The following is a 27,323-nucleotide window of genomic DNA, read 5'->3' as shown; positions in this document are numbered from 1 at the left end:
TTTTCATGACAAATCAACCATCTCTTAAGCGCCCTTGTAAAAATATGATAGGATTTCACCATTTGAGCTTTATTTAGATAAGGAACTTTCTAAAGCCCTTCCTGAACACACATATTCCCTTCTGCTTTCAGAAAATGTCTTACAAGAAACCTTTTCCAATACAAATGCAGAAAAATAGGTACACAAACCAAGCCACCACTATAGAAGAAGAATAAAAAATTGCAACTCTATTAGGGCATGGAGTTCCACATGTTCACACAGTACTTGCTCTATTTTTTTTGTTGGTTTTTTGTTTTGTTTTTGTTTTTTTGCTTTGTGTTTTTGCTTTCTTTTTTAAAAAAAACATTTGACATCTTTTTTTCTGGACATCTAATGACAATGCAAGTGAAAAACATCACATTAGGTAAGGGGTTTTGAAGGAGGTTTGAATGCAAGAGGGACTACTCTCTAACTTAAAAACAAACACAACACTATGAAGAGGAAGTGTGCATCTTTGAGAAATCTTTTTCTTCAAAGTGAATGCACAAAATGAGGGGATTCACTACTGGCTCTTTCGCTTCACGGTGGAAATGACCACTTGATGGCCACTTCAACATTGCTGCCCTGTTTGGGCTGCGATTCGGACTTACAAATAAATTACATAATCTGAGGGAATAGGAAAAAAGGCTTATAAGAAGTTTCTATTCATTTGAAAGTTAATGAACCCCCACCCGATTTGACTGTCTTTTCTTTCATCTTTCCTAAAGCAAAATGTTACTTCAGTCTTACTCATGAGGGAGATGGTGAGGGGTAAGGCTTGCAGTCCTAGCGGCTGCTGTTCTTAATCGCTTCTTTTGCAGCGATAATCAGAGGAGTCAGGCTGGAGAGAGGCTTGGCTAGTTTTAAAAATGGATGCTGCAAAAGGAAGAAAAAAGAGAAGCATTACTGAAATTCTTTCCTCCAACAAGTATATTACTTTATATTTTCAAGCTGCTTTTTTGTTGTTAAAATGCATTGTGAGCACCCAATTAAAGATCATGTAATTTAAAATGTAGTGCCAGTTTTCGTCCTTTGAATGCTTTTGTCTTTCAGTGTCATGAAATCCTCTGGATTCAGACTGGCACAATCGGAAACTCTGAGTAGGGAACTTGCAGAATTCCACTGAGTTTCTACTGGTCTGAGTTTCTGATTTTCTTGAAAAGATGAATTTACAGTATCTAGGGCAGCCTTCATTCTTGAAAATGTATCTTCAGATGACCAGTAAAGAATTTTACTGTGAAACCAATGGCTTCCTAACTGCTAAACCCAGTAGCTATGCCTCTACCATTTCTCTTTTTGCTCCTCTGCAGTACTTAATGCAAGTGAATATCCTTCTTTGAATGGTTTCCTCTTTTGGAGCTTGTGACATTGTACTGCGTGGCCCCTCCCCGTCACACTGTGTATGCACGCTGATTACAGTATTTCCTCTCCATCTCTTTCCCTGGTTTGACTCCCTCCTCCTGCCTCCTGCATACTAGAACGTAGCATTTATCATCTTCTTTCTCTAATTTCTCTTTCTTCTTCCTTCTCTTTTCTTCCCGTCTCTCTCCCTCTTCCTTCTTTCTTTCCTTCCTTCCTTCCTATGTCTACTGTTTTCTCTTTTTGGCAGTATTGTGGATGGAACCTAGGGTCTCATGTGTGCTAAGTAAGCACTCTACCACTGAGCCATATTCCCCAGCCCTTTTTATTTTTTATTTTGAGACAAGGTCTTGCTAAATTGCTCAAGCTGGTCGTGAACCTGCATCCTACTGCCTCAGCCTTCCAAGCAGTTGGGATTACAGGCATGTACCACCACGCCTAGCTCCAAATTACCTCAGATTTTCTTTCTTTCTTTCTTTTTTTTGTATCAGGGATCAAACTCTGGACCTTGCATCTGTGAGGCAGGCAGCGGAACCACTGAGCTAAATCCCTGGCCCTGATTTTATTTCTTTTTATGGTTTCAACTTATCATCAACTTTATGGGGAAGACTACCAAATTTATACTGTGTGACTTGATCTCTTGAACTCTAGTTTTTGTTCTCCAATTGCCTGCTGGATATTTCCTCAGTAATGTTCTTCCGTCACTTTATGTTCAACATTTAAAAAACTGTTAAAGTCTCCCAAACAGGATAATCTTGGGTGATATAAGCTACAAGAACTCTGGAGTCAGAACATTTAGGTTCAATCCTCTCCTCTGCTTACTGTAATGGCTAAGTAAGGTAAGTGACAGTCCCTTTTAAACTACACAGGGGCCAAGAAATGTTAACCATTGCATTATCCTCTGTCATGTCCTTTTACTGAATGCCACTGTCAATTTGATATCCTGAAGTCACTTTTTTCTTCCTCTATGTTCTACATGTAAACAGACACCAAGCAACTTCTCAATATCTCTTACATTTGTCTCTTGATTTTCCAAGGTCAGGCCTAATTAATTTAATCTTAAACTATAATAACCACTCCTGCCTGCACTGTTTTTCTGTTGCTAATTCTGACTGCATACTACCAGATTAATCTCCCGAAAGAAAGGTTTCTTTTCATCATGTTTGCCGTCAGATATCTGTAGTGCTCCCAAACTGTTTACAGTCCCATCTCTTTCACCTGGTGTTCAAGACTCTCTCTTCTTCAGATCTTATCTTTTGCAGCTTCTTTGCTTGAACCCTTTACTTTGGCCATTCATTATGTTCCCTTCAACCCTGTGCACACGCCTTTGGCTGTGCTATAACACTCCCATCTGAAACCCATTCCTCTCTTTACTTAAACTTATCTAAAAGTGATTTGTCCTTCAAGGCCCAGCAAACTCCACTATTTGCCAACATGTTCTGATGAACCTGCTTATAGACGTATTTCTCTAACCAAACATTTACTATTTGAGTAGCCACTTGGTTTGTATGATATCTTTTCACATACTCAAGGAGACTGAACTTCTTGTGCATGGGAATCATACCATTTACAGACTTGTGTAACCCACTGGACTTATGCTTTGCAAACTGAAGTTGCTCAATAAACATCAACCGATGGACTGAGAACTAAGGGGATAAAGAAAGGCACATAAATACTCAAGACTTGTGTCTTTCCTCAGGTCTTTCAGTGGCATGAATGTTATGCATCTCTCTCCTTTGTGACCCCTAAAATGGGCAAGGATAGGCTAGGGTCAGAGAATAGAGAGACATAGACTGAAGGAGATAGGCAGGTTATTGCTTACATGTATAAAATCAAAAGATAAACTTCAATTTATACTAAAAATATAGTTTTGCATCAGTTATCTAACTGGTTCAAATAAAAATACTTTTGGAGAATGAATTAAGTTGGTAATTCAAAGATCTATGTAGTTGTATAGCTGCATTAAAAGAACCTGTATTTTCATCCTTGAATAAAATCATAACAGGATGCATACGGTGGGAAGGGTGAAGACTTGGAAGTGAATCAAAAAGTTTAGGTTTTCATCTATAATTGAAGGCTGGATTCAGTAGGGAATTAATAAAAGGTCAGTTATAATCTCCTACAACAACCTGTGAAATGCTGACCGGTAGCAGCATAGAGAAGGTGAAGCATCTTCAGTTCCTGTCAGAAGGTTTGATTCCAGGTATGATTTGAGCTGAGATATGTTTTGTACAGTTGTAGCTCTGTCACTGGAAGGAATTTAGAGGCAACAGGAAGAAACTTTTTCTTTTGATGGTGGTGGGGGATACAAAACACAGTGAATCTGTGTTTAATATTCTTCATAACCAAGTGTTGTACCTTTTGTTGAATTGGCTTATGAGTACAAGTTCACAGAGATAACAGCAGTCATTGTTCTTAGATGTTGAAGATCTTGATATGTTCCCAAGGAACACTCTCCAGAAATGAAGCTGTGGGATAATCCTGGGCATGTGCTATTTTTAAAAATAAATACATCTTTTTATCAGTATTGGTTTTTGTGTGATGTGTGGTAGAAAGTCAGACAATCCAGGGCTCAAATCCAAGCTGTGCCACACAAGAGCTATGTGAGCCTCAATTTCCACATTGATAAAATAGGATAACAGCACCCACCCTATAGAGAGTTATTGTAAGAATTAAATGAGATACTGTATGTAAAAATTTGGTAGATACTATATATTAATTATTATCATATATACTAATCCCTGAGAGCCATAAAAAAGACAAATGGTTACAGAGGCACTCAACACTGGATGGTACTCACCCAGGCAAGCAAGTGCCTGCCAATTGGCATCACCAGCAAAGGGGCTTTGACCAGTAAAGCATTAGAGTAGCAAATGTCATGGAAATAATTGCATAGTTATGTAGAGAATTACCTTCTGCCAAGAACACCTGCATACAACATCCAGGGGCACAAGTAAAGCTTAGAACAAAACAGCAACACCAGAGGGTCACGTTGCTTTTTTTCCTTGCAAAATAAGACTCTGGGAAGAACAAAAGCGATTTCGAAATTAAGCTGCCAACTTCTCAGAAGAAAGGCAACATGTCAATCAATGATGTATTAGATCCATGCCTATATTGATATGCCTGTGGTCTAAAATCAAATGGTAATAGCCTAACTCTAACTACACATATCCTGACAGAACTCTCTTTCTGTCATACATTGAGATGGAAAAGCTCAATATAATAACTCTCTCTTTGTAAGTGTCGAATTTTATTTTCACCTGCAAAAGCTCCTTGGCAGATCCTCGCCTATCCACATCCATCTCAAGACAGCGATTTAAAAAGTCACGGAATACAGCTGACAGCCTCTCAGGATTCTGGAGCTCTGGGGTTCCATTAGTGGCTATCAGGTATAATGCCTACAGAAAAAAATTAGAAAAATCCATTCAGTACATACATGTTAGGATCAGAAGTTGGCACAGAAGGCACAAACCAATTTTCTTCTGTTTTACATTCTGGGTTTTAAAAATTTCATTTTGAAGAATGACACTGATATACATGCCATAGTTTTTCTAAGATTTAGCCTATTAATCTCGGCAGAAACTGAGATGTCCTACTTTCAAAATACTTGGATATAAAAGTATAGGACTGTCTTTTGAGATGTAAGCCAGTAAAAATTCATACATAAAGAATGTGTGATTGAGCACCAAGGAAATGAAGCCAAAGGATTTTCTGTAAATCTGTTGACTCCGAAGAGTTGGGGAGCACACGTACAGTCAATCACAGCAATCTGAGTATAATCTCAGGAAGGGGAAATGGGAAATGTCTGCAATTTACTAACTGCCTATCTTATTTGAAGAAAATTTGTGAGTAGATGTGGGATGAAGACAGTAGATTATAAAATAGGAGAAGTACAAAAAAAAAAGATGGCATTGGCTGGATGAGAAGCAACCCATGGGGCCCAAAGACTCATATACTTCCGTGGCAGCTATAGCTCTATTAAGTCAATTAATTTCTCATGGTTTTACCCATAATAAGAGGTAAAATGAGAAGATTTGATATTACTAGTCTGGGTACATGACAATTATGTCTCTTACAGCAAAAACATAAGTTGTTAATTATTATACATCTTCAAGATTTTTGTCGTGTAAGGCCACCACTGAGAGGCATCAACTCATGATGTGCTGACAAAATCAAGGTCCCTAGCATTCAAGAAAGAGAGTTAGACCCAGGACCATTGCTAAATCTCAAAAGTAAGCGCATTTTTGACGGTTCTTAGGAGAAAAAAAAAAAAGGAAAGAAAAGAAAAAAGAAAAATAGCTGTCTATTTCTAATGCCTCTCTGATAAAACAATTCTGAAGCAATTAGTATGTGCCGGATTTGTACTGAACACTGGAGATCCAAAGATTAAAGGGACAGTTATCTTCTTTTCAAAGGTCACACAATTTAGTCAGGGGAAGAGACATAGACAGTGCTACAATACAGTGAGATTAGAATACCAGAACGTAGAAAGTGCTGAATAAACACAAGAATGAAGCAATTTACACCAGAGCTCAGAGGAAGCTTCAAATAGCAGACTGGCATTTGAAGAGGGTCTTGAAAACTAGATAGGAGTTTGCAGGTACTGCCCCCAAGGTTATGCCTGCTCATGTGATCAACTAACTCCCTAATTCTTATGAAGACATGGTCTCTCTTGCACTTCTTTGGGCTATGCAGCAAATTATCATCCCTTTCCTCTCTTCTGCCTGGCTCCTAATTATTATTACAAGTATTTTTAATAAAGTCCTTTTCCAGGCCAGATTATATAAACTGATGAAGAGAACTCTTCTCTTTTCCAGGAACTCTCACAGATGTACTTTAGAAAGGATCAGGAATGACTGTTTAATGTAGTGGCTATACAACCTGTAGTCCATCAGAATCACGTAGAAGGCTTGTTAAAAACAGGTTCCTGGACAATCCAACAGGAAGAGATGACAATCATAAATATCTATGGGCCAAACACTACTGTGCCCAACTATATAAAACAAATAGTAATGGACATGAAAAGTCATACATGCACTAATACAATTGTAGTGGGGGACCTCAATACCCCACTGTCACAAATAGACAGATCAACTAGACAAAAAATAAGTAATGAAATACTAGAACTCAATCGAACTCTTGAACAAATGAACTTAACAGATGTTTACAGTCTTCCACCCCACAAAATCAGAATACACATTCTTCTCAGCTGCACATGGGTCATTCTCCAAAATAAACCACATACTCACACATAGAACATGTTTAAGTAAGTGCAAAGGAATTGAAGTTATCCCTGTATATTATCAGACCATAGTGCGATGAAATCGGAGATCCATAGCAAAAGAAACTGGAAACATTTCCATAAACACGTGGAAATTGAACAACACACTTCTGAATAACCAATGGGTCACAGAGGAAATTAAAGAAGAAATCAGACAGTTCCTTCAATTAAATGACAATGACAATACAACATATCACAATCTATGGGACACAATGAAAGCAGTCTTACGAGGGAAATTCATAGCAGTGAATACACATATTAGGAAAACACAGTGAGCCCAATTAAACAACCTGATGCTGAACCTCAAGCTTCTAGAAAAAGAAGAGCAGGACAACCCCAAAGCTCATACAAGGGAGGAAATTATAAACATCAGAGCAGAAATCAATTGAATGGAGATTCAGAGAATGATACAAAAAAACAATGAAGCCAAGAGTTGGTTCTTCAAAAGAATCAACAAAATAGACAAACCCTTAGCCAACCTTATTAGGAAAAGGAAAGAAAAGTACCAAATCCATACAACTAGGAATGAAAAGGGTGAAATTACAACATACCCACCAGGAATCGAGAGGATCATCAATACCTACTTCCAGAACCTATACACCAATAAGATGGACAACACAGAAGAAATGGACAGATTCCTAGATACATATGAATTACCAAATTGAACAAAGAAGACCTAAAAATTCTGAACAACCCAATATCAACCAATGAAATTGAAAATGTAATTAAAAACTTACCAACTAAGAAAAGCCCAGGTGCTGATGGCTTCACTGCTGAATTGTACAAGACATTTAGAGAGGAACTACTGCCACTACTGTGTAAACTCTTCAATGAAATTGAAAGGGAAGCAATACTCCCAAATTCATTCCTGGAAGCAAGCATCACCTTGATCCTCAAAGGAGAGAAAGACCCAACCGAAAAAGAGAAACAGGCCAATCTTGCAAATGAACACAGATGCAAAAATCCTAAATAAGATACTGGCAAATACAATGCAGAAGATCATCAAGAAGATCATACACCCTGCTCAAATGGGATTGATCCCAGGGATGCAGGGATGGTTCAATATACGAAAATCAATCAATGTAATACACTATATCAATAGAGCCAAGGACAAAAACCATGTGATTATCTCCATAGATGCAGAAAAAGCATTTGACAGAATCCAACATGCATTAATGATAAAAACCCTACAAAAAATTGGAATAGATGGTCTCTACCTCAATCTGATAAAAGCCATCTATGAAAAACCAACAGCCAATATCATACTAAATGGTCAAAAACTGAAATCCTTCACACTAAAATCAGGAACAAGACAAGGATGTCCACTATCACCACTCTTGTTCAATATAGTTCTGGAAACATTAGCCACAGCAATTAGACAAGAGAAAGAAATAAAAGGAATAAAGATAGGAAATGAAGAAGTCAAATTGTCATTATTTGCAGATGACATGATACTCTACATAGAAGACCCCAAGAACTCCACTAAATGTCTTCTAGATTTAATAACCAAATTCAATAAAGTAGCTGGATACAAGGTCAACACACAAAAATCAATAGCTTTCCTCTACATGAACAACAGACTCACTGAGAGAGAAAGAGGGCAAATAATTCCTTTCACAATAGCATCCAAAAAACTGAAATACCTAGGAATCAACCGAATAAAAGAACTCAAAGACCTCTTCTCTGAAAACTATAGCACTCTGAAAAGAGAGATTGAAGATGACATCAGAAAATGGACAGACATCCCCTGCTCCTGGGTAGGAAGGATCAATGTAGTGAAAATGGCCATACTTCCAAAATTGCTATATAGATTCAATGCAATCCCAATTGAGATCCCAGTAGCATACTTCATGGATTTTGAGAAAACAGTCCAAAAATTCATTTGGAACAAAAAGAGACCCAGAATAGCAAAAACAATTCTAGGTAACAGAGGCATGGCAGGGGGTATCACAATCCCCAACCTGCAACTATACTACAAAGCTACTGTGATAAAAACAGCATGGTAGTGGCAAAGAAACAGACCTGAGGACCAGTGGAACAGATTAGAAGATGCAGACACAGCTCCAGACACACTCAGTCATCTCATCTTCGATAAAGGAGCCAAACAACCTTACTGGAGGAAAGATAGCCTCTTTAATAAATGGTGCTGGAAAAACTGGGCTTCAACTTGCCAATGAGTAAAACAAGACCTATATCTCTCGCCATGCACTAAACTAAAATCAAAGTGGATTAAAGATCTAAATATTAAAATAGAAATGCTGAATCGGTTGGAACAGAGGTTAGGTAGAACTCTTGAAGACATTGGTGTAGGAAAAGATTTTATGAACAAAACCTCAGTTGCCTGTGAACTAGCACAAACAATCAACAAGTGGGATCTCTTCTCATTAAAAAGCTTCTGCACAGCAAGAGAAACCACCAGCAGTGTGAAGAGACAACCCACAATGTGGGAAAAAATCTTCACCTGCTCTTCCTCAGACAAAGGCCTACTATCTGGAATCTACAAAGAACATAAAAAGATCAGACCCCCCAAATTTAAAGACCCAATCTGAAAATGGGCATCTGAAATGAACAGACATTTCTCAGGCAAAGAAGTAGAAATAGCAAATAAATACATGAAAAAATGTTCAACATCACTGGTCATTCGAGAGATGCAGATGAAAACAATTCTGAGATTCCACCTCACCCCAGAAAGAATGCCTGCTATCATTCAATCAACCAATAACAAATGCTAGAGGGGCTGTGGGGAAAGAAGAACCCTGCTCCACTGCTGTTGGGAGTGTAGACTGGTGCAACCACTGTGGAAATCAGTATGGAGATACCTCAAAGAACTAGGACTGGAAGTCCCATTTGACCCAGCTATTCCACTGCTGGGGATCTTCCCCAAAGAATTAAAAGAATCATACCACAGTGATATATGTGCACCCATGTTCATAGCAGCACAATTTGTAATAGCTAAAACTTGGCCCAAATGCCCATCAACTGGAGACTGGATCCAGAAATTGTGGTTTTTTAATGAAATGGAGTACTACTCAGCCATAAAAAATGAGAAATTAGAGACATCTATAGCTAAATGGATGCACATTGAGGTGATACAATTAAGTGAAATAAATAGGACACACATGTATAAATACTGAATAGTTTCTCTTGTGTGAGAAACTGAAAGTGTAAATAAGGACTAAAAAGTATAATAGGTAATGTGAACTACGAAGGAAAGGGGAAAAGGGGAAGGGGAAGTGGGAGGGGTAGGGGAAAGGAAAGAAGGGAATGGAATTAATATGAGAAAATGGAAAAATGGGAACAAAGTCTTTGTAAATGGGGAGGGATGGAGGGGTTGAAGGGAGGGCAGGGAAAAGTGGAAAAATAAGAACCAAGAGAGGTTATGTAAAGGTGCAAATTTCCAATGATGAATGTCATTATATTGTATACCTAAAATGTACCAATGAATAGAATGAATAATTGATAATGCGAAATAGGAAGAAAAGGTCCAAAGGGGCAGGGGAAGTGGGAGGGGCAGGGGAAAGGAAAGAAGGGAAAGGAAAAATGATGAGAAATGGAAAAAATGGAAATAAAGCCTTTGTAAATAGGGAAGGGTGGAGGGGGTGAAGGCAGGGCTGGGAATGGGGAAAACTTAAGAACCGAGATGCATCATGTAAAGGTACAAGTTCCCAATGAGAAATGTAAATGTATTGTATACGTGAAATGTATCAATAAAAGAATTTTAAAAAAATATTTATCAGAAAGAAACCCCCCAAAAACAGGTTCCTGGGTCACTGTCAGATTTTCTGATTCAGTAAATCTGGGGAGGAGCCCAAGAATTTGTGTTCTAACAAGTGCCCTATTGATGCTCATGCTGCTGCTTCAGGAAGCACACTTTGAGAACAACTGGTTTATCCCACCCAGGTGTTTAAATAATGAGCTAAACTAGAGGTTTCCAGACTTGTCTGCACATTAGAATCAGCTGAGGAGAGTTTTAAAATTCTCTGTGCTCAGTTTTCATTCCCAGACCAATTTTTAAAAAAATCTCTGGGAGTAGGACCTGGGCATCAATGTTTTTAAACTTTCCAGGTGATTCTAATTTGCAGCCAGCATTGAGAATCACTGGCTCCTGCAGCTCAGCTCAGACTTAAAAACTCAAAGTTTCTGCCATCATAAATACAGGAAATGCATTTTATAGGAGATTCTCTTGCATAATGATGTCTGACGGTTACAATGCCATATGCTTCTACAGAGTGCCAACGAACTTCTGGGTTCCTCTTCCTACTACATTAAAAACCCACATCTAAATATAACCCCCTCCAAACACCTTCTTTTCTCCCACCTCTCACTCCTTTGTAATTTTTAATTCTTTCATGGATGAACAGGAACTGCAGGTGGCAGTTCTTAGGACTTCCATGCCAAAAACCAAGTCTTGAGTAGAAGGAGATAATGGGATGAAAAGGGGATGCACAATTTACTTTTAGGAAACAACTGAATGAGCTGAAATCAAATGGTACAGAAATGCAGCAGAAATGTTAAATTAAGTTCAGACAATGTGTTTTAGTCCTTGGATTAGTGCTTGAAGCACTTGTCCTTACAAACCATTTTTGTTCCCTTATTAAAAGAAAATGGATTATTTGATACTAAATTTGTTGCCTCCTGAAACTCTTATTTTAGTGGGTTACAACTTCCTCAAATTCAATGTTTTTTATTTACGTTTTTCTGCTCTGTAGCCAAGCCTAGTTCTTAACAAACATCTCTTTGCTCCATTTTCTCTAGGTCTTTTCCATACTCTAAAGGTCTAGATGCATGTTATACTGCTTAGTTTTTTCACTTTTTAAAAATCCAAAGTATAAATAATTTAAGGAGCAAAAATAAAAGTTAGAAGATAGGAAACAGGAAGATGGATTTTGTGGAGATGGGAAGGAGGTCTGAGGATAAGGCGAGGAGGGGGGCAGTAAAAAGGACCAAGATGTGATATGTATATGTACCAGTTTTCCGAGATGAATGCATTTGTTATGTATTGCAAATATCCTAATAAAATTTTTTAAAACTACTCTTAATACATTTTACTCCATGTAATCTTCCTTACACAATACACATGTCTTTGATGCCAAAGTCTTTCTCATCTCTCTTCAATCCATGCGAAATTACCTCAGGAAATATATGTCCCTCTTTGCATTGTATTTAGGAATAACAATGACCTTAGTCAGAGTTGTTAAGCCTAAGTATTGCTTGTGAGATAGTGCACCGAGGAAGAAGAAATGCCTATAATTTGAAGGAAAATCAGAAGCGATAAGGAGCTAGTGCTACCAACTTTTATAGCACTTCAAGGAACACGTGTCCTCTTCAAAACTTCAGCAGAAAGTCTGACTGTGGTTTTTGTTAGGGCTGGGATTGATTATAGAATATACAGATTTATAGTTCAATAGCTGATTCCTACCCTGATTGATTAGTATCAATATGACATTCCCTCATCCCCAACATGGGTATCAAATTCAAGGCTACCTTTTCCTCAACACTATATCAATGATATATTTTGATTTTTAATAAAAAATTGAGAAGGACTGGGGATGTAGTTCAGTGTAAAGGCCCTGGGCTCAATTGCTAATACTGCAAAAAAAAAAAAAAGTACTAAGAAAAAAAGGTTGAAACACACGAACATGTTAAAACGTGTTCTGTTAACACCTGTTCTGTCTTATTGGTGACTTAACTTTTTAAGTATATTTTTCATTTGTACAAATTTTCTACAATGAACATGACTGCTTTTATTTTTAAAAACCCTCTAAAACATTAGTGTAAAACATGTAAAAAGCCACAGAGTTCAATTTACACAAAAATCCGCATCTATTTTGTTTTGTCTTCTGAGGATTCAACCTTCTTTTCATTAAGCACCACCCTGTGAGGGAAACAAAAACCCAAACTATTTCTTTTTCAACTATTGTTTTCATTTTAACTGCAACAGTATTATTTCCAAATAATTTTCATTCTAAAAACCCATACTTTCAGTTATATTATGGGCTAAACTGGCCTTTGTGAACTGGCCTGGGAACCTAATCACTATGCATAATGCATCTTCTATGGGAAAATGCACTCTGAGTTCCAAATAAGTAACTTAAAAATGAACTTTTGGAACACATCTTGTGTGTAAGCTGGGGACACTCTTAGCAAAAAAGAAAATTACTACACACTGTCTTATTAATGAGACACAAATACAATTGTAGTCAACAACAATGACAGCAAAAAGGGTTTTACCAGCAAAGTCAAGTCTTAATGAAGAAAGATTGAGGAAAATAAATTTAGGCATACGTAATCACATGTTGGCTTTATCTGAGCTAGTGAAAATTTAAAGAAAATGATCTGGCTATTAGAAATTAGAGCAGAGATTTCTTATTTAAAGAAATGAGAAATTCTTTTAATGTAAGTAAGCAATCACGGAACTAACCTTGAGATCTACTTCTTCCTCACCCAGCAACCTTCCTACAACCTGATTACAATCTATCAGGTTCTATTAAGGCAACCTTTAGAGATGTCTTTCATACTCATTCACTTCTTTCTTCCCTTATTATCTTTGCTTAAGACATCTCTCAGACAGTTATAATGGCTCTTGGTTTTCCTTACTCAACCATTTTTATTCTTCATTCAATCCCCCCTAATGATCTTAACTCATCATGGATCTCATCATGTCATTCACTTTGCTTAAAAAATTTTACTGGCCTCCTATGGCCCACACATGAGGTTTTCTAACTGTGCTTCCCAAGTTTGCCCTTAGGAAAAGGAGAGAGAGAGAGAGAGAGAGAGAGAGAGAGAGAGAGAGAGAGAGGTTCTAGGACCCTACCTTACACATCTCTGTTTCAATCAAAGACATTTTGCTTTTGTCTGTATTTATTTATGCTTCTAAGCAAAGTTTCATTGGAACCAGGGGATCACTATAGTAGTTTGAAAACCACTGGTCCACAAGATATAGTAAAAATTCCTTAGTGTGGCATACAGGTCCTCCCTGATTTGGCCCCTTATCATCTTTCCAGCTTTGATCAGTTCTCTTTAAGGCCCTTCTCCCTCTAACTCCACACATATGCATGCTTTTCAGCTCACATACTATTCACACAGATTTGTTCAGCATTCCCTGGATAGAAAAAGCTATTTCAATTCTACCTGAAATGCTATTTTTAAAATTAATTTTATTGGTACATTTTAGGTATATAATATGATGACATTCACTTTTGGAAATTTGTACTTTTACATAATCTCTCTTGGTTCTTATTTTTTCCCCATTCCCCTGCCCTCCCTTCAACCCCTCCATCCCTCCCTATTTACAAAGACTTTGTTTCCATTTTTTTCATTTTCTCATATTAATTCCATTCCCTTCTTTCCTTTCCCCTACCCCTCCCACTTCCCCTTCCCCTTTGCCCCTTTTCTTACTATTTCACATTATCTATTATACATTTTAGTCCTTATTTAAACTTTCGGTTTCTCACACCAGAAAAACTATTCAGTATTTACACATATGTGTCCTATTTATTTCACTTAAGAGTATTGCCTGTCAGCCATAAAGAATGAGAAATGAAATGCTATCTTTAAATGCTTTTTGTTTTACACCTCTTTTACTAGTGAATATGGGTTATACAAGAAGATAAGTCAGACATGTTCATATACATGATATACTTTGATTAGCACCTTTCCAACCTCTCGTATCTTGCCCTCCACTGCAGTTGCATATTTTTGGAGAGTTTCAATGCATATATTTTTATCATATCCATTCTCCTATGTCCTCCCTTATATCCATTCCCCCTTATTTCTTCCTCTTGTCTAATGGTCTTCCTCCTACTTTCGTGTCACCTGTTTTGGATTCAACATATTAGGGAAAATGTGCGATATTTGTCTTTCTGAGTCTTGCTAATTTTGCTCAATGTGATAGTCTCCAGACTGAAATACTATCATCTTCATCTCCCTCAAGTGCCTGGAAAACTGCTACTTGCCTTTCAAACTCTAGTGCAAGTGAAATATCTTTGAAATTCTCAATCTCTGCCAGGTAGAGTGGTCAACCACCTTGGTTTTCTGGGGACTGTCTTGGGTTTTATCATTGACTGTCTTGTGTCCCTCAGTCTCAAGCAAACCAGGATAGTTAGTCACACTGCAGACAGAGTTAGACACTCTCTCCTTTGAACACCCAAGAATCCTTTGTTCATATGTCTACTTCACACTGTGTTATGAATATCTGTTACTTACTTATAGGTCTGTCTTCTCTCTAAGACTGTGAGTCCATGGAAGGTAGGATCTGTGTCATGATCATCTTTGAATTTTGTAGCAATTTGTTCAAAATAGTTGCTATTTTGATAAATGTTTTTGTTGCTGAATGAAATGAGAGCCAAACTGTATAAATTTAACTAAGTGGGGGAAAAAGACTGATGGAAAATATTAAACTCAGATTTGAAAGTAACCTCTTAAAAATATAAGAAGATACGCAGAAATGAAAAAGGCACCCTTTCTGAGTTGACTAGGCCTGACATATGATAAGTTTTAACTAGCTACTGCTCCATGAGAAAGAAGAGTGCTCCAAGAGCAGAATGCAAAAGAAGATGCCATCAAAGAGAGGCAGTACTGGAAAAGATGACCACAACTTGTCTGATGTAAACCTAGAGAATGAGGAAGAAAGGGCAGGACTGCTCTCTGAACCTTGAAACATAGTTCAGAACCTTATCTTTTCTAGTTCATTTTGAATAAATAAAATGTGCCTGATTAATCTGTTAGATGATTAAGCAAGATCTGTTTTCCTTCTAAGGGAAGGTATTATAGGCCCCATAACTTACTGACCTTATTTATAATGTGAAAACTTCAATGACTGGCAAAAAATGGTGGCTTTCTTCATTGTAATGTATACATTACCTACACTTTTCTTATGTTCTGGAATTGTGCATCATAACTCTAAATATATTGGCAATAACACATAAACATTGAAGTTTTCACTGACCCCAATGTGCAACCAAATTTACCTAATTACTAAGAGAAAGCTAGTTTATCCAGCTAAAGGAATAATTTAATTTATCTTATTGGGAATTTCCTAGTTAAGAAAGATTAGATCAGTCATCATAGAAGTTACCACATTTCTCCAAAGAAGTCCCAAAACAATTCATATGTGCCCAATAAATTTTCATTAAGGCAGTTTTACAACAGGATTAATCATTTAATTAAAAAGCTTTAGTTTGTGACTTCAGTTAATTGTAACAGTTTATAAAGTTTAGGTTAAGACATCAGAAAACAAAACGGGGGACTTATGGGGTGTGGTACAAAAATCTTTTTGTAAGCTGAGTATTTGGGACTCAGAACATATTTTCCCATGGAAATCGTGTTGTCCATGGTGAGTGGGCTGCCAGGCCAGTGTGAAAATCTACTGAATGTACAATGAAAATGAACTATAGGAGCAGGAGGACTATTCATTCATATCTCAGTATCTGTACGGATAGGTCAATGGTGAGTATTAACAGATAAAGTTTATTGAATGATTACTATTAACTCATATAACCTAACAACAATCCCCTGAGGTAGAGTGTTATGATACCCAAATGATGAAACAATCCTTTGGGGTTAAGAATGATAACTTGCCCAATGTTACATTAACTAATAATGTAGGAATCCATATTTGAATCCAGAGAGTATGAGTCTACAGTACACACTCTTTGACTGTTGTGCAATACCCCCTCTCTCTGTTTCCAGTCTCTGGGGAAGGTGTTCCAGCAGAGTCGGAACTGGCTCATCAAGAAATGAGGCACACACTGCATAGTGGCTTACTTGATCTACCTCTACCTCCACAGGGGAAATGGCCCCTTCTATAACCAGTCATTCTCCACTTGCCAAAAGTGGGGAACAAAGGACAGGTCCCAGTTAGGGGAATTCCATACCATATTCCCTTGTATGTGTGTGTTGACAGTTTATATGCAGCTTGTACCGCAGCTGTTGGCTGCAAACTATGTTGCCCTGGTTCTTTTCTCATTTTAGAATTCTCAGCTAACTTTGAATGTTTTATGAACAAGATTTGGCAACAAGTCACTCGACAGCTTATGACTTAGTTTACTTATGATCTGGGATTTCAGAGGTTAAACATCAGAGTGTACTGCTGTTATTCTGATGAGTTTATGGATTTCATGAAAGGCACTGCCATTTCTTTTTTTTTTTCCTAAGGCAGTAAATAGGGTCCAATCTGCAAAAAGAAATTACTTCATTACAACAAATGTTGTATTCCATACTTTGACTTATTCAACTTAATGGTCCAGTGTGATATCAGTGTGGTTCAATTTAGTTTGCTACTTATTTTACACAGAAGTTCTCATTCTGTTACCAAATTATTTTCTTGTTTGAACCTTAGATCTATCTCCTTATAGCTTGATAATAAATGGTAATTATGCCATGCTGGCTGATTAAGTGCTAACCTGAGTTAGAGTACTGTTTTTAAAGCACAAAGGACTGACCAACACTATAAGATAAATACCAGCTTACTCTAACAATGCATGTGTTTATTCTAATCTCTTATTAAGTAATGTGAGGCAGGCTACTTGTGCTCATGAAGCAGCCTTGGGCAATCCAAGAAATACGCAAGCTTTGGAACTATGAGGATATGAATCTGGGAGTGGAGTTAGGCATATAGATGTGAAAGGAAGGAAGGCAAGATTGTGTAGGAGTTAGAGGCAGGAATCTGTGAGAAGCAGAGGGAGTGGAAGAAAGTTAGGGCAAGGACAATATGAGAGATGGTTATTGGTGAGATGCAGAGGAAGAGAAATCAAAACTAATGGCTAGAAAATCCAGATCAAGGGGACCTGGGTCCTAGGTTCCATTCTGTGATTGCTCCATTTCTACTGCCCTGCAATGATGAAGGAGTTGGAAATTGTAACTACCTTGATTTGACCAGGGTGAGAGAGATCTCTGAGCTGCTTTTGAAGGTCATTTTTCTGAAAGCACTCTCAAAGGCAACACTCACTCAAACTATGGGCCTTTTGGCAGAGTCAGGAAAACTACACCTGTAGGCATAGATTCAAAGTAAGGGACCTATGAATTCCCCTTTTATTTAAATAAATGTCATGTGATAGCCCAATGTAAGACAATGTATTGAAGAGTGATTATTCTGATATACACATGAGCCCTATCAGGTGATCTCCCTCATGGCCCTTTCAATAGCCAAGGAACTCCATGCAACTATAGGGCTTGTAGAGCCCACTGGGAGACAGTAGCCTAGTCAAATTTTACTCATTTGAAGCAAGATGGAAATGGAGGATCCACAAGAAATAACCTACACAAGGTCATGGAGTTCCTGACTGACAGACCTGGGAAAAGAATCTCTCTTCAACTTACATAACAGATAAAGTTGGTAGAGATGCTAGAGAGCTCTTTGTTTAGTCTTCTCACATTCATTGTCTATAACTAGATGAAAAGTGCTGATGAATTTTGCTATCTGAGCTTGATCTCCCCATACCCCTAAAAAAAAAAAAAAAAGAAAAACAAGCAAATAACAACAAAAAAAGAATAGCTATAGCAAAAAGTTTAGTTTGATTCTTGGAATAATGTTAAAACTCTGGTTTTCCCAGCTACATAGCTAAAATTGCCTTAATTTAATTTTCTCTGCTGAGAAAGATATTTCAGTGTATTCTTTTATCAGAAAGCAAATGGTTTTTTTAATGCAGAGTTTTTTATTTTTAAGATTCCTTTATGTTTCTATTCACATTTCTATGACTATCTAAGCAAATGGTTTTTAAAAATGATGTTGCAACCAGTTTAGAAAAAACATACCTCAAAATGACAACAAAGGTTGGAAATTATTATCAAGGAAAGCCCAATTTTCTTGATTAAGTCATTTCTCAATGGCAAAAACACAGACTTCAAAAGTCATAGGCTAAAACATGTGAGTGGACATTTCTGTGGGCAAATGCATATCACACGCCAAGATTTGTCTCTTTAGAATGAACTTTGATTTGGCTCTAGGTATGGTACCTACAAAGGCAATATGCATATGCATTCCTGGGTTATACCAGAGCCATCCTGTAAGGACTCTGAGGAATGATAGGGTAACCACAGCATAAGGGAATATCAGTTTTGGCCAACAGTGTTGCCCTGGTCACCACATTTTAAAACTTCCTTTTCTTCCTCTCTGCTTGGTCAGTTTCTTGGATTTTAGTTTGCTGTGGGATCAATTTCTCCTCTGGCTGTCTTCTGAGCCATAACTCACCAGTTTAAATTGCCTGCTTCTGAATTAACAGTCTAAATGAGATTTGCAGCTTTCCTATGGCTAAGTCCCATTTTCCTATACTGAATTCTTGAAAAGCAATAATTCTTAAGAGCTGTCTATATTTTGACAGGCAATTTTTTTTTATTAAAAAGAAACTCTGTTACTGTTCTGTAATTATTTTAGTGTAATTATACTAATGTGCTCCTCCTTTTAGGCACAGGTCTGCCCTCAAAGTAGAAGGAGTGTCAACAACCCATCAATACACCTTGCTGTTTCACAGTGGCTTATGGAAAAAGATGAGACTGCTCCCAACTCTTCCTGAAATAAATTCAAAACAATATTGACTGAGCACTAGCGAGGTATGCTTGCCTCTTTGGTGCACAGGAAGTTTATGTCTGACTTCAATTCCAAATGAGCATGCACCATCAAATCCAGACATTCCAATCCACAGCACAGGTTCCAGTGGTTGGAGGAAACTAAATGCAGTTTGGCCTTTATTTGCTGTTTTTCAGTAGCTACATATTCTCTTATTCTACTTAACTCTCTAACCTAAAAAATGTAAGCGAATTAGAATGTTCCTGGTTCTATAAAAATGTGTGCTTAAGTGTGGAGTTAGGGAAGGGTAGGAAGACTTAGAGCAGACAACAGGTCTGAATTTAGGTTTCTGTCTTTCCTTCTCCCTGGATATACAAATATTATACTCTTAATTATGACTGGCCAGACCAATGGCTGTATTATGCACCGATATTTGCTAGGAACTCAATCAGCAACTAACACTTGTGAGTGAGTGTGTGTATGTGTGTGTGATACTGGGTGTTGGAATTGAACACAGGGCCTCTGCTCTAAGGTATATTTTAGCCTTTTAATAAAACAGTTTTGAGACAGGGCCTTGCCTAAGTCACTAAGTTCAGTCTGGGCTTGAATTTGTGATTCTCTTGCCTCAGCCTCCCAGAGTGCTGGGATTATAGGCATGCACCCAAGATAGCAGATTTTAATGGTAAACTCTATTTTCAGAAGCAAAATTTTTTAAAAAGGGCATACCATGAGGATATTATTTGCTTAACTAATGTCATTTCTTTTGTGTAACTGGACTGCTAAATCTGAGAATAACACAGAGCAAGTATGGTTTCAACTTGACTTTGATGGTGTTACTAATAACTTTTTAGATAAAATGGAGATATGTGAGTAAAATGATAGTGTGTTATTTTCTGGGTAGACAACTGTGCTCAAGGAGGGCTGATGAAGAATTGTTTCTCAGTGTGGATAATGTCTTATCGAAGTCATGTTACATAGATTTCGGTTTGATCTAGTCCTGTTCACTATTTTTCCATGGGAAAGGACATCTGGCATTATTGGTACTTAAGGATTTAAAGATGATTGCAATGTATAGCCAGATAGGAGAACCATTGATACAGGATCTGTAGTTCACATACACAGTGTTTTCAGCATTGATACCAATGACTGTCTTCCAGTGATCCAATGCTTGATATAGCCTCAAAGACACTTAAAACAAGGTATAAAGAGAATACTTCAGGGCCGGGGATTTAGCTCAGTGGTTTCGCCACCTGCTGCGCAAGCACAAGGACCCGAGTTCGATCCCGGGTACCAAAAAAAAAAAAAAAAAGAGAATACTTCAAAGTTCATTTCACCTTGGACAAGAGTTTGGAAAAGTACACATAAAAAAAAGGTTCCAAAGGGTCTAGTATAAACTTTAAGTGGACATCACAGACATTTCATAAATACCAAATTCTATCAAACCTCATTGATAGGAACAACACTATTATGTGTGAATACAAAGCTAATACAAAGGCACTCTCTTTATGCTGAGACACAAAACAAATAGAAGTTATACAGAAATGATTTTGTCTCCTTTTAGATCATTATGATCACAGATCTTTAAAAATATATCTTCAATTAACAAAAAAGTTGAGATCAGCAGAATATCAATATTTAATTTGCATATCCACAAGGAAAGTTCAATTTTTAACCCCAGTTCCTTTGACAAACTGAAGAAACAAGGCACTTTATTACTGGAGGCTGCATTAAAAATGGCCCTGGGTCCCAGAACAACATGTTCACGGCCAGTTATGTTGAGTGTAAAGACTTCAGGCAGTGGGGGACAGTAAGAAGCTTGTCTCCTCTCTGTCTCTGAAAGGGTACCAACCTCATAACTCATAACATCAGTATAGTTAATAACTCTCTGACCTTTAAAAGGCATTTTATGAGCAAATTAGGTCAATTAGTACAGAACAATTTGCATTTTAAAAGTCTCAACCACTTTATAATTAGAGGTAAACAGCCTCCTTGCATCACATATATGTTAAGGGCCAATATTCACAAAGGGTTTGTTCGGTTGAAATTCAAAGAACAAAGCACAAAAATGCAAGAGTGAAATACAAACAACTTTGAAATGGATAGCATGAGACTTTACCTTGAACCTGTCCTGTTCAGTGTTACCTGTTTATGGTCATTATGCTGAACTTGTACAGAACCTTCCACTCTTTGAAGGGCTTGGGGGTACAAGCCAGTGTGGATTGAGAGTGGTGGGGTTCTTGGGAGAGTGGTGAATTAAATATCCATTCGTGGGTGGTTAAACAGCACTCCATAAACATCCTTCCAGTTTTTCCTTTCTTACTTTTCTAGTCAGACATGAATGCCCATATATATACTTTTTTCTATAATGAGCTAGATACTGTGGTAGATAATTTATAAGCCTTATTCATTTAGTTTTCACACCAACTTACCAAGATAGATGTTGTCTCTATTTTACAGAAAGAAGACAAGCTTACAAAGGATTTGGGTGACTTGAAAGTCACAGAGATTGTAGATTAGAGAATTAAGACACACTCAGATTTTGCTATTGAACCACTTTTTTTCCATGAGTTTATGCCACCCTCAACTATACCATTTATTTATCCTCTTCCATTTATTCCACTTCTTTCCTACCACTTAGTTCCACCTCAAAGTCTAATAGTAGTGGACAGTGGTAGAAATGGAAGGATTTTAAAGAAAAAAGGACTTATCTAGCACTCATGAGAGTTGTAAAACTCTTGATGATTTTTTTGTTTCACCACCACACATGGACTGGTCACCAGAATCCAAGACAATGTAGGCTCCTTACAGGCTCATGTTTTATCTTTTTCTTTCTAATCTCCCAATATTTTCAATGACCACATTTTCAAATCCCAAATAAAGGCATCTATCTTATATTGTGTTTATTTAAGAGAACATGGGGACAGCATATTTGAAGTCAAAACATATAAAGTACTCCTAATGTCTAGGAGAGATAGATTCAGAACAGACCTAGCTCATCGTGGACTTGCTGATTAATTAACTGGAGACTGATCACACAAGGAGAGTAATAAGCAAAGTTAGAGTAAGTCCTTATCAGAGGAACTCAACAGGCTGGTCTTTTGACAGGTCTTTTTGTCAGTATTTTAATATAGGCTTCCTGAACCTTGTGGTTTGTTAATCTGCAAATATTTGTTTAAACATAAGGTTGTGGATTCTAAGAGACAAGCTGTTAATTATGAGTTCTAATCTCAGAGTAGAAGATTCCTATAAGATTAAAACTTTTTAAATTTTTTCTAACAATTAGCAGCCTAACTAAAAAGTGATTAATTATAATTGGGGGACTGAAGAAGGTAATAAATGCATTAGTGAGACAAGTTGCTTTACAGAGCCATTTATTTAATCTTTAAATTCTGCAGGTTGTAAATTATACATTAGAAGGCTGAAAACAAAATGGCTATAATCCATTTAGTGCCTCTAATCTCAGAAGATTTAGAGGAGGAAATCCATGGAAACAACAGGCCTGATGTGTTCTTTCATGTGTAATTTCCTAATGAACAAAGGTAGTTAAATAATAAGAAAAAGCCCATGTAATTATCCTGATGCACTGGCCTATAGGTCAGGGGTGGACTTGATTAAATTTATAGACAGCCGAGCCACAAATAGTGGGAAAATGCCTCTTCTTTTCCACTCAGCCCTGCAGGCGGCTAATCAATGTGTACATCTCACTTTCAGATCTTTTCATGAGACCAGAGCAATAGCCCATAGCATTCATTAGGGCATTTGCTCATATCTGCTGTTTTCTAATCAGTGCAGAGACTAGGACAAGAGGTCAAGTATCAGAGAGGAATTAGAAGGGAACCAGAACGAGGCTGTCCCTCTTTTCCTACATAGGGAATGCAGCTCCAATTACAAAATGTTCAACTGCAAAAACAACTAGACAATTAGTTTGCAGGTTTGTTTGCATATATAAAAAGCCACACATATTTATTTGGCTTGAATATGGATTTTTAAAAGCTTAATTTGAATCCACTTAATTGTTTACTAAGGACAAGAGTTTTTGTATAGCAAAGATAAAATTCAATTGCAGACTCTTGGTGGTAATGATGCAGATAATGTACAGAATGCCTTTGACCCTATGCATGAGTTTTGACAGCAGAATTTGAATAGTGCATATTTCATTCCTCAACAATGTGATGCCCATTATATACACAAAACACAGGTTCTGGCTCACCATTAGGCTATATACAACAAAATGCCTTCTCGCATACTTCTTCCCTGAGCAAGAATTTCTTTAATATCAATTTGCCTTTTTCCCTCATGATCAATGGAATATTTCTCACTAAAGAAGATGGGGTTGGGCTATGAAATGCAGCTTTTTACCTTTGCAGAGGTAACTGGACCACATGGGGATCAAACCTTTGATATGGCAGTAGCAAAATGAGTTATCCAAAACAAACTATTTCCATTCATTTTCTACTTGACAGTCTTCTGATTAAATTTGTGATTTCACCAGGCTGGCACTATGTCTATCTCTGTGTTTCATTCAATACCCACCAAGCTGTTGTTGCTCAATAAATCATTACTGGTAATGAAGGAAAATCCAATTTAAGAAATTACAGCTGTTCTGGAAACGTATTTATTTACTGTGTTAAAGTAATTACAAAGTAAGTGTTTCCTAGATAGATCATTTAACCATGTCATGTGATAAAAATACCCTCTTCCTCATACATCTTTGCTTCCTTCCACCTCTCTAGTTTTATGTAGTACAGTGCTATACTAAAGAATAGTAAATACCCTTTACATTAAAAATATTATCAAGGCACTTTAGAAAATGGTTGAGATATTGCAAGAAAAACTTCTAAAAGCTCACAGTATTTTAAAATAATAACTTGGTGCTTGCTTCTGTGTTACTTGTCCCAGGAAAGAGCCCATTCTGGTCACTTTTGGTGGAAGCAAGATATTTGGTCTTTCCCCTTTCCTGGGGATGAAGTACCTGAATTCTCTTCTGACTTACCCTGAGTGGATTTTCATTAAGGTAAGGGGGTTCACCTTCCACCATTTCAATTGCCATAATTCCCAGAGACCAGATATCAACTTTCGGACCATAAGCTTTTCGAGTCACCACCTCAGGTGCCATCCAATAGGGGGTGCCCACCATAGTGCTTCGCTTACTTTGCTCTGGAGTGATCTGGGCACAGAACCCAAAATCAGCTATAGGGAAGAAAAATCAATTAAAGTAAGCCCAAATTATTTTCATTCAACAACAGATCACTTTTTTGTATACCTGAACCTTCCTTTGTTAGACACTGAGCTTATACAACTGTCTAACTCACATTGTTTTGTTATCTAATCTTTCAGCTGGCCCTGATTTTAAAGAAGTCTGAACTAACTGATCTGATTGATGATATGTCATTTTACTAGATTTCATCACAGTTCTCTCTCTATTTACTGAAACTTACAGGTTCTTCCAGTTTTCCAGTTAGGCATTTGTCATCCATTCATTTTAGAAGCCACTAAATATGCTGAAATAGTATATCCTAAAAATCTGGTCATAGTCTACAAGAACATAATGTTAAACAAATTCTTTAATTCAAATTGGGGTCTAACTGCTTTCAAATAAATTACTTTCTGTACCATTAGCTTCTTAAGATAGACAGGTAAAGAGTAGAAATTCCCTGATATTTTCTCAAACACCATCTGGATCAAAATACCTACTCAATTTAACAGAGCCATCCATCCCAAGGAGAATATTGTCACTTTTGATGTCTCTATGGATCACTTGGTTTGAGTGCAAGAAATCCAGAGCTTGGAGGCACTATTGAATTAGAAAAACAATTCTAATTATATCACAATTTTTTAAAAATCTAAGTTTCATTTCTAGACAAATTTTGAGCATGGGTATAATTTTACATTGTCATTGAAATAGATTACTTAAAGTACTTTAACATCACTTTAAAACCACATTACCATTTACAGCAATAATGCCTCTTCATATTATGCAGTTGATGGCTCTTATAGGTCATAGAGAATGAGGATGTGATAAGCAGCACTAATCATCACTACAGCTGAATTAATCAATCAATTAACTGTATGTTAGCATAGTTAGCTGGAGGATATAGATCCAGTTTAGTCTTATAAAGGTATAGTAATCCTCTCTGTACATTGAATGATTTGATTTACTAGGCCTGGAGTGAAACTCAGGAATTTGAACTTAAAACAAGTACCCTAAGCTATTTCTGATGGACGGCCAGGTTTAAGAATGGCTCCTAGACTATGAAGTAACTATAGGTACTCATTTGGAAATGTTTTGTATTGTAATAGCAGAAGATGGAAACCACAGGCTCAGGGTAGACTTTCTCCCTGAATGACTGTAAGTTTGATTTATTGGAAGTCAAAAGATCCATAGAAAAGCAACTAAAATAAATAGGCCCTGATGAAGGTAGTGTAAGGAAATGCTATTAGGTTAGGACTTAAATTGTTATTTCAGTACAAAAATTGTGCTATTGTTACTTTAATATTATAAACATTTTGAATAAGCAGAAATAAAGAACTGCCAACTTTGGTACCTTTGTCAGCAAGAAATGCTCCATTTTCTTACCTCTCTGCAGACAGCTGCTATCTGTCCTTCATCCATACAGGTCTCTGTGACCACATCAGTCAAAGAGCCACCGGCCAAGTATTCCATGACTACCCACAGTTCATCACCCACTAAGTAGCTATAAGAAGAGAAGAAAAAGTCTTTGACTTGTGACTAAGGAAATGGAGACTTTTAATTTTCCTAGGTCTCAGTTCTGACAGAAGTCTATTGGGACTGAGGCCATGTCCATTATTTTGAGAAATTATTGAGGATCATGTCTCAAGTGATCAAATATAGGGGACAAAAGTCACCAGAGCCCTATAATATAGGCAAAGGGCATGAAGTTATTCAAATCACCTGGAGCCATCTGAAGGCACTTTAGCAGTATTATCAGGTTTCTTTGGCCTCCCACTCAGCAAGAGAGAGGAATTATAAGGCACTGAATCACCCCAATGGGTCCACTCTGCCCTAGGACCCACATCGCTATGAAACAAGACTTTCTACTCAGTGGTACTCAGACTACAGTGCCCACAAGATTAATCTGGAAGCTTGTTAAATATGAAAATTCATAGGTTCCATTTCATTAGTTATAGAAAACAGTCTAGAAATTGGCATTTTTTACAAGTGAAAATGCAATTTTTACAAAACTATAAATGCAGAGTAACTCCACCACTGTGCTATGGGGAGCCCTAAGGGACACTTTATGAAACACTGATCAAGACTCTAAAATTCGACCCTTCTTTTTCCTCCCCATTTTTCCTCTCTCTGTCTACCTGGCCTAAAACACAGATAATAAGATCTTAAGATCATGGAGGTTGAAGGCCTAGCCTTGTTTTTGTATCCCTCAGAGAACACAGCATAGTGGTGTTAAACAAACACTTACTGAAACTGAATGAGACAGATGTTGGCCACAAGTAAAGTGTTAGCACTGCTTTTAAATGGCTATTTATAGCACGCTGTTAATACTTATGATGAAAGAGACATTAATTACCTGGTTTAGCAAAAAAGCTTAAGATTAAAGACTTAGTTCCCCAGACCTCACTGTCAGTTAATCCCAAAGCCCCATTAAAGCAGGGCCAGTGTATTCAGCCTTCTTCACTTAGCCTCCCAGAGATCATATGTGCTTCAAACAAATACTTGCTGAAATGTTTATAATGCCACCACTTTCCCCTGTATACAACAGTCTATTTTCTGCCAACATGGAACCACAATTCTCAAAAAGAAATTATACCAATTATTTATATTTAGAACCAAGTCCATAGAACATTTTCTCAAGTGTTTTGATGGGTAAACAAAGATAAGTGGGGAAAAATTTAGCAATAGATCTCACATTCTACTACTTTGTAGCATTTAAGATGAATTTGTAGAATTACTGTTAAATGAATAATTCCATTTCGCACGAAAATGGCATCCCAAAACAAAACAGGTAGATAATGAAAGAAAACACTTACCTATCCAAATAATTAACAATATTGGGGTTCTTATTTTCCCTCATGACCAGAATTTCATTAATAATTAATTCCTTTTTGGGTTGCTGTTGAAGGTTCATCTGCTTTATGGCCACCTGAATCCAACAATTAAAATATGAGAATTAATTAGATTTG

The 27,323-nt window shown here is 37.1% G+C and overlaps 1 protein-coding gene across 10 annotated transcripts in view; it reads right to left on the bottom strand.

Annotated features, from left to right (window-relative positions):
• Window positions 1–335: 335 nt before the first annotated feature.
• The window catches only part of Pak3 (p21 (RAC1) activated kinase 3), a 308,173-nt gene continuing 281,185 nt past the window's right edge, over window positions 336–27,323 (bottom strand). For all 10 annotated transcript variants that reach the window (XM_087196763.1, XM_004861431.3, XM_013078346.3 and 7 more), the window contains 6 exons: window positions 27,171–27,283; window positions 25,741–25,858; window positions 24,858–24,957; window positions 24,157–24,353; window positions 4,638–4,775; window positions 336–894 (listed from right to left, as the gene is read on the bottom strand). In XM_087196763.1, the coding sequence (XP_087052889.1) occupies window positions 805–894; window positions 4,638–4,775; window positions 24,157–24,353; window positions 24,858–24,957; window positions 25,741–25,858; window positions 27,171–27,283 (756 nt within the window). In that variant the 3' untranslated portion in view covers window positions 336–804. The remainder of the gene's footprint in view (window positions 895–4,637; window positions 4,776–24,156; window positions 24,354–24,857; window positions 24,958–25,740; window positions 25,859–27,170; window positions 27,284–27,323) is intronic.

The sequence above is a fragment of the Heterocephalus glaber genome, unplaced genomic scaffold (genome assembly GCF_053883595.1).
Source record: "Heterocephalus glaber isolate CG9 unplaced genomic scaffold, H.glaber_assembly_v1.0 deba00001613, whole genome shotgun sequence".
In the NCBI taxonomy this organism is placed as follows: Eukaryota; Metazoa; Chordata; class Mammalia; order Rodentia; family Bathyergidae; genus Heterocephalus; species Heterocephalus glaber.
The sequence above is the reverse complement of the archived record's forward strand: the minus strand, read 5'-3'. Positions and strand labels throughout refer to the sequence as shown.